This window comes from Uranotaenia lowii, chromosome 2 (genome assembly GCF_029784155.1).
Source record: "Uranotaenia lowii strain MFRU-FL chromosome 2, ASM2978415v1, whole genome shotgun sequence".
In the NCBI taxonomy this organism is placed as follows: Eukaryota; Metazoa; Arthropoda; class Insecta; order Diptera; family Culicidae; genus Uranotaenia; species Uranotaenia lowii.
This window is the reverse complement of record NC_073692.1, coordinates 204,176,279-204,193,409: the sequence shown is the minus strand read 5'-3', so window position 1 is coordinate 204,193,409 and position 17,131 is coordinate 204,176,279. Positions and strand designations below refer to the sequence as shown.

At 31.8% G+C, this 17,131-nt stretch overlaps 1 protein-coding gene across 4 annotated transcripts in view; it reads left to right on the top strand.

Moving 5' to 3' along the window:
* Nucleotides 1-5,285: 5,285 nt before the first annotated feature.
* Nucleotides 5,286-17,131, top strand: part of LOC129743835 (AP2-associated protein kinase 1) — a 346,270-nt gene continuing 334,424 nt past the window's right edge. For all 4 annotated transcript variants that reach the window (XM_055736043.1, XM_055736044.1, XM_055736045.1 and 1 more), the window contains exon 1: nt 5,286-6,204. In XM_055736043.1, coding sequence (XP_055592018.1) covers nt 6,121-6,204 — 84 coding nt within the window. In that variant the 5' untranslated portion in view covers nt 5,286-6,120. The remainder of the gene's footprint in view (nt 6,205-17,131) is intronic.

Genomic DNA, 17,131 nt, shown 5'->3' with positions numbered 1-17,131 from the left:
ATATCCCGTAATAAACGCGCGAGACACTTTTTTATGCGGAATTTACTTTGGTTCACCACAGCTTTGGATTTTGGGTGTTAGCTGTTCTCCGGTCTCAATCCAAGTGGAAGAGGAAGTTGCTCAACGCTATTTTCCCTCCTCCTGGATTTTCCTCCCGACTCGTCTAAATTGCTTTTAGACGAATCCTCGAGTTTTCAGGGGTGTGTTTTTTGAGTGTTGTGTTGTAAAAGGCTGTTAACAATTCCTGTTCAGTGTGTTGTGTATTTTTTTAATTGTGCCGTTCTCCTGCTCAGTTTGTAGCTACTCTCTTGAAATTTCTCTTTTTTTTATTTATTTCATTATTTATAGAATTTTTAATTACGGTTTTAATTTGTATATATGCTGTGAAATTTCCTTAAAACTACCCTATACTCCTAACAAAATAAATGGTTTGGTCAGCTCCCCTGGGTGCACCTTTGCTAGCGTGGCCGTAACATAGTGAACGGTCACACGTTATTGAAAGATTTGCAAAGATATGGATGATCAAAATTTCCAACTTTGAACCTACTGTTCCTAATTTGGTACTGCACCGGTACCTTTCATTGGATCTAGAACTAAAGTTCCTATAAAAAGTATGATTTTTCGAAAATAAATAAACAAATTTATTAAAGGTGTAAGGTTCAATCAATAATTATCAAATAAAAAGTATATCAGCTTTTTAACAATTAAAAAACTAAATTTTTTGTTATGAATATCACAAACACTTTCACTCCCCGTCAGTTCTATCAGAAGAACCATAGTTGAAACTTGTTTGTGTTTTATTTCGACGGCAGATGGAAATTTCAGAAAAAAAAATTGCACATGATAAGCAATATTCCTGGTCTTCAAACCTTCGACTTCGAGTTTTTTTGGGATTTAGGGTCGAAGTCCTCCTACTGTAGAATTGTTTTATTATCAAAAGCAAGGGTTTTGCTGTTGACATGAAAAACAGTTCTTTAAGATTTGTCGTCTCAAAATTTGAGGAACAGGGTTTCTTTAGAACAACCTTTAGATGCTTAGCATTAAAGGTTGAGTGAATTGACGGGATTGAGGATTTTGAAATAAAAGTGATAAAAAAGATGTCTCTTAAGGGGGGAGTAGGGTCTAACGGGTAAAAAAGAAAGCCATTTTCACGATTTTTTTCTAGAGCTATCGTTCAAACAAATGTATTCAATTTTTTTGCATTATACAAAGCATTGTTAAAATAACATTTAGTAATTTTTTCGTAGAAAAATATTGAAAAATGAGCCGGTGACGGAGCACTTTCGAAAACAGGATTGGCGGTGGACCCTGTATCTCAGCACAGAATCATCTGAAGTCAAAAAATCAGAGCAAAATATTTTTAATAGATGTTTTTCTGGACCCCAACGTTTTTATTTAACTTAAAAAAAATTTTATGAAATTTTTATGGCTGTTTGAAGCAAAAACCACGATTTTTCACGAAAAAATCCGCCATTTTTTATCTGTAAAATCTTCCCAAAGTGAAAAAAAAAGAAAAACGTTGGGGTCTGGTACTTCATATGTAGAAAATATGTTCCAAATTTGAAAAGAATCGGTGAAGTTGTTTCCAAATGACGACGTTCACGGACTTTAAAAATGTGCTTTCGAGAAAAACGCGTTTGAAGTTTCTGCTCTTGCTTTCATGCAGTATTAGATAGGAGGAGATAAAGGCCTATAATTTCTACAGTTTTGCCTCAATTGACTTGAAAATTTGACACAACATTCTTGAAATGTTTTACAATAAGAAAATAAATTTTTTTTAAAAAAATCGATTTTTTGAAAGTGTTAAACCCTCCCCCCCCCCTCCCCCTTAAATTGAATTTCTCTATGAGATTTTCGCTGAACCTTAAAATGCTGTAAATAACTAAAAATCGCCTGCAACCCCCAAAATATGGGTATTGACTAAAGGGCTAAACCAGAAGAAGTCAAATTTCGCTATCAGGTGCATCTCGATATCCAAGATGGCGGCTTCCACTGAACTCTAAAATGCTGTGAATAACTAAAACTCGCATGAAACTTCACAATATTGGTAATAAGTGGAACGACTAAACGAGTAGAACTCGAAGTTTGCTAACAAACGCCATCTTAAAAACCAAGATAGCGGCTTCAACTGAATTTTAAAATGATTTTAAACACTGAAAACTGCATTATGGGTATTTAGTGAATGGATTAAACTAGAAGAAGTCAAATTTCGCTATCTGACGCCAACATCAATTCCATATGGCATAAAAAGATGGCGGCTTTCGCATTTTTTTTCAAAGCTGTAAATTACTGAAAATCTCATTATACATCCACAATACGGGGTATTGGGTAAAAGGGCTACACAATTACAAGTTGAATTTTGCTGTCCGATGCCATCTTAAAAACCATGATGGCTTAGCTTCCTTTTTTTACCCAGTAGGTAGCTAAGAGTTACGGTTTAATGCAATTTTAAGTCATTTACAGCATTTCAAAGTTCAGCGAAAGCCACCATCTTGGATTTTAAGAGGGCGTCAGATAGCGAAATTCGAATTCTACTTGTTTAGCCTTTTCACCACAAACTCCGTTTTGTGGAAGTTTCATTAGATTTTCAGTAATTTGTAGCTTTGAACAGAAAAGCGAAAGCCGTTATCTTGGATTCTAGATATTACTTCCACCAAATACTCATATAGTGGGAATTTCATTTGATTTTTAATTATTAAAATTATTTTAATGTTCAGCTGAAGCCGTCATGTTTTATTTCAAGATGGCGTCTGATAGCAAAATTGGACTTCTATTCGTTCGGTCCTTTCACCCAATACCCACATTGTGGGAGTTTCATGCGATTTTTACTGATTAACAAGCATTTTAAAGTTCAGCAGAAGTTGTCATCTTGGATTTCTTTATGGCGTCGTTTAGCGAAATTTGACCTCTATTAGTTTAATTCTTCCTCTCAATACTCATATTTTGAGGGTTTCATTTGATTTTCAGTGTTAAACAGCTTTTCAAAGTTGAGCCAGATAGTAAAATTCGACTTCTACTCGTTTAGGCATTTACCCAATACCAATATTGTTGGGGTTTCATGCGATTTTAAGCCGTTTTCAACATTTTAAAGTTCAGCGGAAGCCGCCATCTTGCATTTCAAGATGGCGTCAGATAACAAAATTTGACTTCTACTAATACCCATATTGTATGGGTTTTATGTGATTTTCAGTTATTTAAAGTATTTTCAAGTTGAGTTATAGCCACCATCTTGGAATTTAAGATGGCGACGGGCAACAAAATTCGACTTCTACTCGTTTATCACTTTCACCTAATAACCACATTGTGAAGTGTGAAGTGAAGTGAAGTGAATTTCATGATATTTATGTTCAGTAATTTACAGCTTTGGAAATAAAAGCCGAAGCCGCCATCTTGAATAATGATGGCGTCAAGCAAAAATTAATTCCTACTATTTGGGCCCTTTTACTCAATACTCATATAGTTAACATATTTATACCACTTCCGGTGATTTCAAGTTTTCAAAGATTTTTTTATATTTTTTTTATTTTAACTCAAAACCAAAACACATAACTTATGAAAAATGTGTAAAAATGGGAAATATGTGATATCTTCAAATATGTGCTATCTAACCCGAGCGTGTCCTGTTTTGACATCTTGATCGAGAATTGTCACTAAGTTTTATGGCGGTTTAATAATCATGCACTGAGTGCTATTATAGAACATGCAAAAGAAAGCTTGGAGCAAACTTCTAGGTTTGTTCTCTTCCAAAAGAACTAAATCAGTATGTTTAATAAAAGCTTTATTAACGCTTTCAATACTATCTGTAAACATATGGCCGATTCAAGAATATACGCATTTTGCATGACCATAATTAAACCGTCATAAAATAAGCTGACATAATTAAACCATAATAAAACATACTAATGCTAGTTAGCTTAATCTTTGTCACTTGGGATGTCCATACAAATCTCGCAGTGGACTTAAGTTCAACAATGAGGCAAAAGGAGATTAAGCGGACCAATTGTTGCACGATCCAACATTTTCTCTGGTTCGTATTTTTTTTCCAAAATCATAGTGTATAAATTGTCCAACAAACTTTTTGTGAAGAAAACCGATACGAAAAATGTTTTGTTCTGACGCAAAATCTTATTTGCCGTAAAAGGAATCTTGATGCATATGATGCATCATTGCATATTTCACAGCAGAAAATATCGTAAAATGCCTTATTTGATCAGTAAACATTCCAATGAACATGATTCAGTATTATTTTGGGGAAAAAGTTGAAAAACAACTGAAATATTGACAATTCATGCCATTCCGTGCAACAATGGGTAAGATGACAACGATTAGCAAATCACTCTATATGATTAATTTTATATTTACTTGCAATTTGATCTGATATTTACGAACATTTAAAACCCAAATATGAAAGCTTAATTTAACTCTTGATTCAATAATTTTGAGCATTTGATATTCTTTTCATTTGATGATATTGATTGAAAATCCGAAATCTGTTTATAGCTAAGGGAAGAAACATGACAGAGAAGTCGTTACATTTTGGGCGTGAGGGGATTCCAATCTTTGTTTAGTTTTTTTTCCTTCACAGTTGTCTATGCTAAGATTTCATAATTTTTCCACTATCTGCTAATTTTTGTACATTTCTTCTATTAAAACTTTTTGAAATTTTACTTGAAGGCATAATATTTTCGTTAAGTTGTTATTTTTTCTAATAAATTCAGAATTTATTTTGACTAGGAACGAAAGAATACGCAACAACAATTTCAAGTGTTTTTGCTCTGCAATAACAAATTGATAACAATTTTTACTCATTTATCAGTTTCAGAATAAATGCCCGCTGATGCCATTTTTAGCTTGAGAATTTTCTAATTAAATTTTATTTTCTAAGTTGCAATTTATTCATTCAAGTTTATTGTTATTTGTGTTTCAACCGAAACGGAGAATCAAATTTGATTCTCAAAACACGACTGATTAGAACAAATGTATGCCTACATTCACGTTCGTCTCTTTAAATTCAAAGCGTTGCATTCAAGTCTCCCTCGCAGAAACTGCACTGAGACCGATAGACTGTGTCGCAGACTTTTCGTCTCTTGCGGGAGAGCCAAAACCCAACCACCAGCAGCAACGATGAGCCATCTCACGTGTCGGCCCGGCCACGCAGCTAAAAACTCTGCAAAAAACCTGTACGGGGTAAAAAATTGCGCCCGATCCGGTACGATCCGTCCGAAAAGAAAGAGAAAGACTTTTTAGCATTACCCCAGCCGATCGGAGCCGTCAGTTCTGGTGGGAACTTTGCTGCGAGTGGTTTCAAGCTGTATACACGTCGTTTTGGAACTTACCGGAGGCCAATCTCCCGGAGCTTCAGCTTCAGTTTTTCGGATGGTCTTGGCTAGCAGTTTCGCGATTGGGAGCCCCAGTCTTTGGAAGCATCTCGAGTGATCCGCCTGGCCGTCTGAGTTTTTGCGCCTGGGCTCCATTCCGTTCCTTCGTTCGGTTGTTTTGATCGTGTGATCGTGTTGTGATCATTGGCCATTGCCTTGCCGCCAAAGGAGAGAGTGTTGTGCAGTCTTCTCCACGCAGAAGAAGGTTCGCATATCGCGTGCCGCGAGTGGAATTTGACTAATCGATCGATGCCTTTTCGAGTGAATCCGTGTACACTAGATGATAGTAGAAATTTTGTTTTGGGCCCAGTGAGTTAAGCTTTCTCGATAAGCTTCGAGTTGATACCCAGAGAAACCCAAACCATTTGAAAAAAATTGTGTCCACATCCTCGGATAATAAATTCCACCAAAATCTGTTGGAACCATTGAGAAAATCCTTTAAGTGCAAAGAAAAAAAAAAAACATCATTATCATATGAAATACCAGCGAAAAAAGTGAAAACCCAACTCAGCCAAGTGTGACGAGTGCATCGAATTCCTTCCTTCCGAATAAAAAATTCCACAGTGAAACGAAAGTTTGCCGACAGTGAACGGATACAAAAAAAAAACGAAAAAAAAAACCTGCCATTGATAAATTCCAGAAAGATCCTTTTGGAAGGAAAAGTGTGTCGTCCCGTGAAGTGTTTTCTAAAGTGCCAGAAAAATTAAGAACCTGACCATCATAATAATTGAAACCTTACACCATGAAGCAGCTTATCCTGTTTGCAGCTGTCCTGATAACGGGTGTCCTGTCCCAGGGATTTCTGCAACCACCACCTTTTAGACCGGTGAGTGTTTATTCTTTGAAACTTGTCTTAAAAAATCCAGTGATTTTGTTTGTTTCTTTAGATCAGTTATTTTTAGTTTGATATCGAAACCTTATAACAGATGTAGTCTTTTAATAATAGTATCCTTGAAATTAACTTGGAATACTCAACATAGTGAACAAAAGAGGAATAACCAAAATACTCACAATTTTATTTCTTTTGAATCATTTTAGTAATAGAATTTTAATATTTTCGTAGTTTTTTTTTTTCAAAAAGAGTTATTTGCCAATCGTTGCACAGCTTAGCACATTATATGGGTTTTTGGTTTTAGTTATTTTAACGGAATTCGCTCTTTTTTTTCGTCGATTGTACTCATGCAGGCTTGGTCAACAAGATCCAAAAGTTCAAATTGTAAAGAAAAGTGGCATCGAAATTTGAAATAAAAATCATTAAAAACAGGTTGTCTGTGCCCAATAGTTGGTCAGAAACATTGATATGGTCTCTAATGTTGTCCGATTTTTTCCAATGATTACACATCTTTGAAGCCTTCTAAGGTTCAGCCACCAAGTGGTCTATGAGAACTTCTAATCCAGATGAAATCCAATTTGGTGACGGCTTCTTTTGAGGGGTTCGTCCATATAACCGTCCAATGGACAATGTATAAATTTGGACCCTCAATTAACCCTCCAAAGCTGTTCGGGTCAATATGTCCCGAAGCGCACATTTCAAACCTCTTTATCATCATTCTAAAATACTGATAAACTGGAAATTTTGACAGACCAAGTATGTTCTATGAAAATAATGATAAAATTAACGACAAAATTTTTAAATTTGAGTTTTGAAAATCGGTTCATTGGGAAATGAAATACAGCTTAGCAAAACCAAAATTGAATATCGTTTTTTGAAAGTAAGATTTTTTTTCTACCAGAAGGTTTGTGATAGCGGTCAAAATTTTCATTGGATCCCAACATATCTATACATTGTCGGATAAATGAACTCTTCATTTCAAACATCAATGAAACAGTTAAATACAGAAAAGCTGTCAGAAGTTATGAGTATTTCAAAAATAAAATTGATTTTTCGGACTTTTTACTTTCTGAACCAGTTTCTGGTAACATATCGACTTTATTTTGAAATATTGAGTTATTAGAATAAATTACCTACACAATGAATATAATATCATCAAAATCGATTAACATTTACAGCCAGGAGAACGGAATCAAACTACAACTCAAATTTCCCCGAAACGGATATTTAGCGAACGGCTTTGGAAGGTTAAAAAAATCAAAGCCGTTTGTTTAAGCGCCAGGAATAGTACCTATAGTAATTTTTATCGTGAAATTCACTCAGAAATTCGAATTTTTCGTCAAATTCAACTGGAGCTATCTGAGTGAATTGTTTTTTGACCTAAATTACCCAGTCATCAGCTTTATTCTTAATATGCCTCATTAAAATGGAATTTTGAGTCATTGAAATTACAAAAACGAACTAAAAGATTCTGCAATACTTAAGACATTTTAAAACAGACTTTTTACAGATGATTTGATAACAGGACGCGATTTGTTTTGCCTTCTTATACTAAGGTTGCCAGAACTTTGTGAGTACGTATTTGAGCCGGACAAATCCGTGATATTTTATCTTAAAACCTGGCAAAATTTGAACATTTCATTTCAAAATTCTCGATCCAAAATCTGCGCAATATCCGGTATTATTTAATCAAATCCCGAGAATAACTCAATTCAAATGAAGATAAAAAACATTTGAAAAAAAAAATTTGCATCTTAACATATCATTAGTTTTTAAATCGTATTTAAGACATTTAATCAATTCCCTTTTTTTAAAGTTGCTCAAACATTTTCGTTTTGGATGAATGGATAATAAAAGTACAAAACAATTTGTTTTTTTTGTTTGTTTTGGCTGAAACAGTAAATATCCGGGAAAAAATCCGGATTCTTTTCAGTGATATTCGGAAATTTAGAATTAAATATCCGGGCGAACGCGGATAAAGCCGGGCAATCTGACAACCTTACTTTATACCTATATGAAGAAGATTTGTAAAATAATTGCTTCATGTCCACTTGGAAATTGGTCGATTTTACATAATGAATATCAATTAAAAGATTAGAAATGCATTCAAGTACGCCCAAAGTTTCGGATCCTTTGACTGGTTTATGCTCAAGACATACAATTTTATATAAAAATTTATCTTTCCAAAAAGTAAATTAACTGAATCACCTTTTTCATGAAACCACTTTTTTTAAATAATAACAATGAATGTAACTACTGTAACATTTCGTTAATCTAAAGAACCAATTTACATCCACATCACATTCAAGTGATTCCCTATAACATTTCAGCTGTTTTTTTTTTGGATTTAATTCAGTTTCACGTATTGACTGTTTTTTTTGGTTAATAAGGATCAAAGAACACTTCGCTCTGAACTCTCGGGTCTAAGCCGAAGGCAATTTTGAATTTCTGAGAAAAAAAATTGGCATAAGATAAGAGGTCTTCCAACCTGCGGCTTCGAATTTTCTTGGGATTAGCGGTCCAAATTTTTGAATGCCCTATGTGCAATGTTTTGACAATACTTTCATCTAAATCAAGGGGTTCGCTGTTGAAAAAAATAATACAATTCATCAGCAATCGTCTTGAAATCGAACAGATCATCTCCAAATTTGGGAAGCAATGGTTTTGCAGGACAATCTTAAGATTCTAAGCACAAATTTTTGAGTAAATGGCCAGGATTTATGAGTTGCAACAAAAAAACTAGAAAAGGTAGCCAAAGCAGTTTATGAGCCTTAAGTTTATTTTGACACTCTTTAGACATTGCAAGTTGCTCGACTTTTGATATTTCAAAACTTCTATTTTCATGAACTTTAAATTTATATAATTTGCAAATGAAATAGGTTCAAACGGCATGAAATAAAAAACAATAATTAAAAAAAGTCAATATTTACATTAAAAGTGTATTAGAATTAAAGCAAAAATATTGAAAGTTAACATTTAGAGCAAAACTAGCTGACCCGGTAAACTTCGTTTTACCTTCTAAAGTATAAATCGTAATAAATGTTTAATTTCATCTACACGTCCTTAACTGCATTGTGCTTGCCAATAGATTCTTATGGAAATCGTAACAAATAAAGTTTAATTTGTATTGGGACCTCCTATCATCAAAAGTGAGATCCTTGAAACTATTATACAAACCATCTCTGACCCAAAAAACCCTCGGATACCAAATTTCACTTCATTCCGACCGACCATTCATACGTGATGTTATCTCAAAGAAAACACCTTCATTTTTATATATCAGAAGAAGATGTGAAGAGATAATTTTGTATGGGGACCCCCCTTTCTTAAAAAGTTAGATTCTTGAAAGTATTATACAAACCATCTCTGACCCAAAAAACCCTCGGATACCAAATTTCACTTCATTCCGACCGACCATTCATACGTGATGTTATCACAAAGAAGACGCCTCCATTTTTATATATAAGATTTTGATAGTTTTGAGAGGAAAACAGTCAACTGGAGCACCGAAATTTATGAAAGAACTAGGTAAACGTAGTTATCCTCTTATTAAGTGTAAAAAATGTCATATGAAAAGACAATTCTAGCCTTTATCAGTTGCACTTAATCGATCAATTTTCACATCTTATCAAGCATATTAGTTAATTGTCGAGGAAAAAAATAAATTAACCTAAAGTAATGGGGCAAAAAAGATTAAGCATTTCAATTTATGCACGATCCGATATTTTCTCTAGTTCTATCTGGATCGAATTTTTTTTTAATGAAATCATGTTAAAATTTTTCAACAAACATAAAAAACCGATCCGAAAAATGTATTCTTTTGTATTTGTAATTAGAAACATGTTTTTTTATGTATAAAAATTAATGTAAACAGCTTACAAAACTAAATGATATATCGAATAATTTAGAATTTAAAGCATTACATTTTGATATGAAAAGTTTATAAGTTGTTACAATAGTGAGTTAAACATCTAGTTTTTGACAGTTTTGCTAATTTAGTCAGAAAAACCGTGTAAATAAATTAATTCACTAATGTTTTTCATCTCAAATATGGTTGGTTCTATGATTCAAACTTTTTTTTTCATTTTTTTCTACCTTTTTTATTGTTCAAAACTCTCGAAATAATTTTTTTATTATCTTTTTACTAAAACTTTTTAATACTGATTGTCCACTTCACGGCGCACACAGGAGTATTTCACCCAAAAACCTGGCCAAAACTCAAAATTCAAATTTCATTGGTTACTTTTATGTCAATGTTTATTTGATTCTTGAATAAATTTAGCACCATCTATCGGTCATTTTTTTGACATCAGATTTGTTTATAAGCTGTTGCAGCTGTAGAAACTTTAGTATTTTTATGAGATAGAATTTTTCTAAAAATCGTTAAATCAGCGCGACTACGACATATCAATAAATAAAACTTTCTTTAATGTCTAAAAATGAAAATTTGAAATGGAAAACTTCAATTGAGGGGTGTTTAATAATTTTAAAAATAATAGATAAAATTCGATGACTATAGAGACAGCACGCAGTGTTTTGAAAATTCTTCTATTTATTTTTTGTTTTAAACGTTGATTTTTTGACAAATTGGTGATTTTGTTTATGTTCCCAGCAAGTCATGGCAAAATGTTTGATATCATTAGAAAATTGATAACTTCAATAATCATGTGCAAAAGAAAAAAAACTCGCGAATTTTGAAATTTTTAAGTTTGAAGTTTAAAAATATTGATAGATTTTTTCCACAAAAAAAGTCATCTAGGACCTTGTTTTATTTAAATTAAAGCTCAGTAAAATTAATGTTTCTTTTCGAATATTTTCGAATGTTATTTAACTTTCAAAAACAAATAAAAAAATTGATTTTTTTAAATTTTCCAGGTTTTTAAACTTTTCTAACCTGGATTATTTATCATGTCATATAAATGTAAGAAAATTTCTAATAGAAAATTATGAAAAATTACGAAAACGGTAAAAAATATTATAAATGATCTTAAAAACGTTTTATAAGTCAAAATAAACTATTTTATTGATTTCAAAACTAAAAAATACTTTTGGCCAACTTTTTCTTCTACGTACTCCTGTGTGCGGCGTTTACAGGAAAATCTGTAATTTCACGGAATTTGATCAAATTTTCATCACTGAATTTGCGTCACAGAACACAGAGTTTTGAAAAATTCACAGATTTCACAAAGTTTTCAAATTTTGAATGAACTTCTTAAATTTTAATTTTTATGGCCTGTATTAAATTTAGATTTTTTACTTTGAATTAAAAAAGGATCATAAAATAGGTAATTTTTATTGATTTCAACCTACTAAATTGTAAAAAAGACCCAATTTATCCTGAATTTTCAATGAAATTAAAAGAAATAGCATCACAGAAAACAATCACAGAATTCTTGTGTAAAATCACAAAAAACTCAGATTTTTTTTTCTCCAAAACACAGATTTTTTTCCGGCAACCATGACATAGCGAACTTATCAGCATGTTTCGCTGATTACAATACCACTTACAGGGTATGATTCCCATTAACTTTCAAGTACTCTGGCCAAATTTGAGCTCATTTGAGTATGTTTCCAGAGTGCGCTAGGAGTTTTAGTAAAAAAAAAGTCAATTTTTCTTGAATAATTTCAAAGATGTAGCTCTAGCAAGCTATTGTTAATATAAAATGAAGTTTTAAAGTGTATGGTGATTGGTATGGCAGCATCTGTATGGATCTGTTTTAGATAATCGACTAAATCAAAGCGAAAAAAATAAAAAAAATCATATACTATCAACTTGTACAGAAAATTTACTTACAAGTTTAGAGTTGAAAATCAGCAATAAAAAAAATATTTTCGATGCAGTCTTTTCTAGAAAAGATAGCATTTTTTTAGAGGTTACTTTAAAACTAATGATTTATTACAATGAAACAACTTATTTAGAATGATTTTTAACATATGTTAAACTGGGAGAGCAAAAATTGATAAATATGAACAAACATATATAGCTTGAGCAACCAAATAGGAAGATAAGCATTAATTTAAAAATCTATCGAAATCAAGCTCGTGAATTCGTGATGTCACCACGCGCCCAATTTTAAATAGGTTTTGGTTAAATGTTCTGAAGATTAGTAGATAATGATTAAAATTGGTAGAGTAGATAATGATTAAAATTGAAGATAATGATTAAAATTGAAGTTAGAGAAAAAATTTAAACAGTGTAATTTCTTTTGTATATTATCAAAAATAAAAATTGTAGAAATGCTGAGTGGTCGCCTGCAATGGGTCCTAATAATTCTACTTTGAATTTCATAATTTGATGAAATTCTGAAATTTAATTGAAGAATACATAAATAAAATATAATTAAAAAATTTCACTCGAATGAATAATATGTTAGCTCGAGCGAGTTTAAAACTGAGAAAAGATACATCAGGGGTCGTTTGACTTTTTGGGATAAGTTGTTTATTTTGTAAAATTTTTGATGTAGGATTAGAGCTTCAGAGCATTTGCCGGCAATTGCTCAGGTGTACCTTACATTTATTGTGAGCCATTCAAATCGAACAATTCAAAATAATCATCATTGTTGGCAATTTTTATCGGAAGCTGACAATAAGGATATTTGTAACTTTAAATATTTTCAAGATCGAAGGAAAATCATGAATTTAATATCAAAATATTTTAATAAAGCTTTCATTTCAGAATAAAAGAGAGTAAATGAATTTAAAAAAAAGAATAGAACTCTGATTTTAGTATCATAACTCGAATTTTGAATTCGATATGAGCCATCATTAAAAAAAATATTTATGAAACTCAAATACGAAATTTTTAAAATAATTTATGGTTATGTTCAATTTAAATTAAAGTATAATAATGCCATTAAAAAAATGAAACAAAAATCGTAATATAAAAATCATATTTAGAATTTGGTTTCCGAACTCGGCAGAGTTTCAAGATCCACACCAATCATATCGTCCATATTGTTTCCAGATCATGAACACAATGATAATTTAATTTGAAAGATATATTCCAGTTTAAGAATAGACAAACAAAAGTTGATTATTTCAATTGCAATTGATTAAGACTTTTAATTCGAAATTTAAAAAAATAAAAATTAAGAGGTCGTAAAAAAAAATAAAAAAGGGTCTTTTATTTTTTCTAATGTTGAAGATTTTAATTAGTTTAACATAAAAGAAAAAGATTGTAAACTTTTGGTTTTTAAAAATATCTAAGATTAATTTTATTTAGAAATTTCTTTGAAATTTGGTTAAATTCCTGTATTTTTGCTTAACTGTGAAAAATTCAAAAATAAAATATATGTAATTTTTTCTAAGAAGTAAAATTGCTCGTAGTCACCGACAAACATGATCATTTAATCAAAACCAATATTTTTCAATGTCTTTGTAACATTTTGCAGTTTATAAAAATAGACAAATTTGTCTACACTTCCAAATCAATCAAATTCAGCTCTTGAATTATTTGCACTAATGTGATTATTGTTGCTATCAGAAATTGACCTTTCATTTCATAATTTTTTAGTATTTTCTAGAACGGCGAAAAAAATTGTTGTAGTTTCATTTAATTTATAACTTCTATGTTTCAAAATTGTTACTTTTCTGAGCAAATGATTAAAATTTTATTTCATTCGTTTCAGATTTAATAAAGTTAAAGGATAAAGACGTTTCATTATTTTATTTCAGTATTTTATTTAGATTTAGAAGTAAAATAGTTGAAATACAATTCACAATAAGAAATGAAATTCAGAATTTATTTCAAAAACACGATATTTTCGAACCATTATTTTGAAAAAAAATATAACAGAATATTTAAATAAAAATCAGTTTTAAGTAGAGATGTACCGAATATTCTGTCGGCCAAATATCGCAAAAAAAAACCGTTCAGCCGAAAATTTGGCTCACTGAATATTTATAATTAAAATTGATACAATAACAGACTTGTTATTTTTTTCAAACGATTTTGGATAAATTATGAAATATCCAAAAGTAATGTTGAAAGAGCTACACAATCATCGAAAATTTACGGTTAAGCAAAACATCTAAGGGGTATCTGTATACTTTTTCCTGTAGATTGCACAGAAGAATGCTAACAAGTATCGCTTTATACATTGATTATCGTTATTTCCAGATTTTCTTGACATATCCAGGCTTACCCATAAATCCAATAATGAAGTCGAGATAAGTCCAATCGGACCGTGATGCCAAAATATTGTTTAAAACTTTCCGGATTTTGCCAGGTTTTACTGAGATTATTTGCCAATTCAAGTAAAAAAAACTCAAATTTCTCTTTGAAAATTATTGAAAATTATTGAAAATTTTTGATCAAAAACTTTTTTAATAAATTCCAAAATGAACATAAATTTTTGTTTAAACTTTCGATACAATGTTTGTGATTCAATAAATACTTTAAATTTCAAGATTTTTGTCATTTTTTTCTTCTTGTACGTTTAAGATAAGTCTGCCAGATTGCCCGGTTTTATCAGGGTTTGCCCGGATATTTGTTACTAAACTTGAGAACAGTCCAGCCCGGCCCGGTTCATAAAAATAATCATGAAAGGTTTTTTGGAAGCCTAAAATATGGTTCAAAATCTATCGATAAGTTTTGATGAAAAAAAAAATTGTTATTCATTTTTATTTCTAGATTTTTGTTGAGGAATTTTTGAGTTTTGACAAAATTTGCTCGGATATTGCATGGATTTATGTTCGTCAATTTGTAATTGAATGCCCGGATTTTGCTAGGTTTTTATATAAAACTGCCCGGTTTGTCCGGCCCGGATACGTGCTGAAAAAATTCTGGCAACCTTAGTTTAAGAATAAAGCCAAGATTTCGTTTGGATTTGCCATTTTAATTTTTTTTTTCAAATCGTTCTTAATTTCCCGACCATGTGGATTAGACTAGTTCACTTTTCGGCTTTTTTCGCTGATCACAACGCCACTTACAGGGTTTGATCCTCATTCATTTTCAAGAACTCTGGCCGAATTTGAGCTCATTTGAGTAAGTTTCCAGCGTGCGCTAGAAGTTTTATTGAAAAAAGTCAATTTTTCTGGAAAACTTTCGTAGATGTGTTCTAGCAACCTGTTGTTAATATAAAATGATAATTTTATAGTGCTCGGTGATTGGTATGACAAGCATTCGTATGGACCTGTTTTAGATAATTGACTAAATCAAACCGAAAAAATTTAAAAATTCATAAACTACCAACTTTTACAGATAATTTGCTTACAAGTTGAGAGCTTAGAATCAGTAGTAAATAGAAAAAAATATTTTCGATATAAACTTTTCATAAAAAGATAGCCTTATTTATAACCTTTAATTTGGTGTATAACACTTAACTATCGCAACAGTACAAGCCCAGTTTTATCTGGGTCCCCGATCCGGCCCGGCTGCCCGGATTTCTTTGTAAAAGCCCGAATTTTCCTGGGTTTATTTTCATTTTTTTTTCTCAAATCAGACTTAAAATACAATTTGTTTTGTAAATTTTTTATTCCGGTGGATCCGGTTTCCGGAAAAGGCAACAGCATTGGGGAAAGATTTGTTTTGCGTAGCAAACTATACTTGGAGCTCGAGCATTTGGTAAAGACAGCTGAGGGAAACATAAGTGTTGAAAAATTTCAACGGTTTCCAGATTTAACTATTTTTTTCACATTTTTGACAAGACGGAAAAAACTCGTGTGTTCAACGTTTTTTTTTTACTAACAACAAGTTTTCCAAAAAACTTCAACTGCAACTTTAACCCAATTAGTTCCTCTAAATTTCTCTCAAAAACAGGTGAGAAAAAATCTAACCTATCGTGTTTCTGACAGCAACATGCGGTCGTCTGATATTGTATCAATTTTGGTGCCTAATTTCGATTCCTCGAAATACCTTGCCCTTGATATACCTACGCCACTTTTCCCTCGATCACTCAAAGGAAACCGAAATCTTAACTTGGCCAGCTGAATAATATTTCCCCATCAAGCCAAACCCCAACAGTTTTCAATGTCGAAAATTAGTTTGGACACTTTCCAATCCAATCAGATGATCAATAATACACATTTAGAAGCAGTGGAATGGAGGGTAGAGTCAAAAAAAACATATATGAACCCTTGCTTCCGATCCGCATGAATAGGACCCCGAAATCCGGCTTTGGGGTTATTGAATTAATTCCGCATAACGCATAAGAGAGTGCCATCGACCTCTTTCCTCTAACTTGAATAATAAATTATTTGATACGAAGGTGATATCTCAGAAGAGTTAATTGAGGTTAGAAAATTGTCATAGATAAATATTATTCAGCTTCGAATAATTGAAATTTTTTATTCATATTACTAAGATTGAAGTGCTCAAGAAGACATCTTTTTCTAAAGCCAGCTTCACTTTTTTCAATTGTCATATCATTTCGTAAAGTGTTCCACAGTGATACACCTCGTACAAGAAATGAATTGCCATATGACGTGGTAATATTAGTATTCTTGATCTCGTGTGCTTCTGGTTAATTTTAGAACTTTACCAATTCCTTATAGAAAAAACTGAAGAACTGGCTACCACTTAATAAAAAAAAAAGTGATTTAAAAACTTTGTTTAGGTAAAATAAACAAAAAGTGAAGCTCTTTCAAAATTTAAAAATTTTTGGAAAAAAATCCATTTTCAAAATTTAAAAATCTATGGAAAAAAAACCGAATAAGAGAAATATTCGATATAAATTTTAATGAATAAACCTCAACATACGATGTCAAATAAAACCTTTTGCGAAGCTAACGTGTGCCGTTTCAAATTCCTACCAAATCCAGATTCCTGGCAAACGGCTCGTTTCACCAACTTGCCGCTTATAGGAAGTTGATAAGATTTCTCCAGAAGGGAAAAAAATCAACTAAATTTCACCCTCACTCGCACCAAATGCGTCGTCGCCATCGTCTGGATAGGTTAGGAGCGATGAATATATTTCGGTTT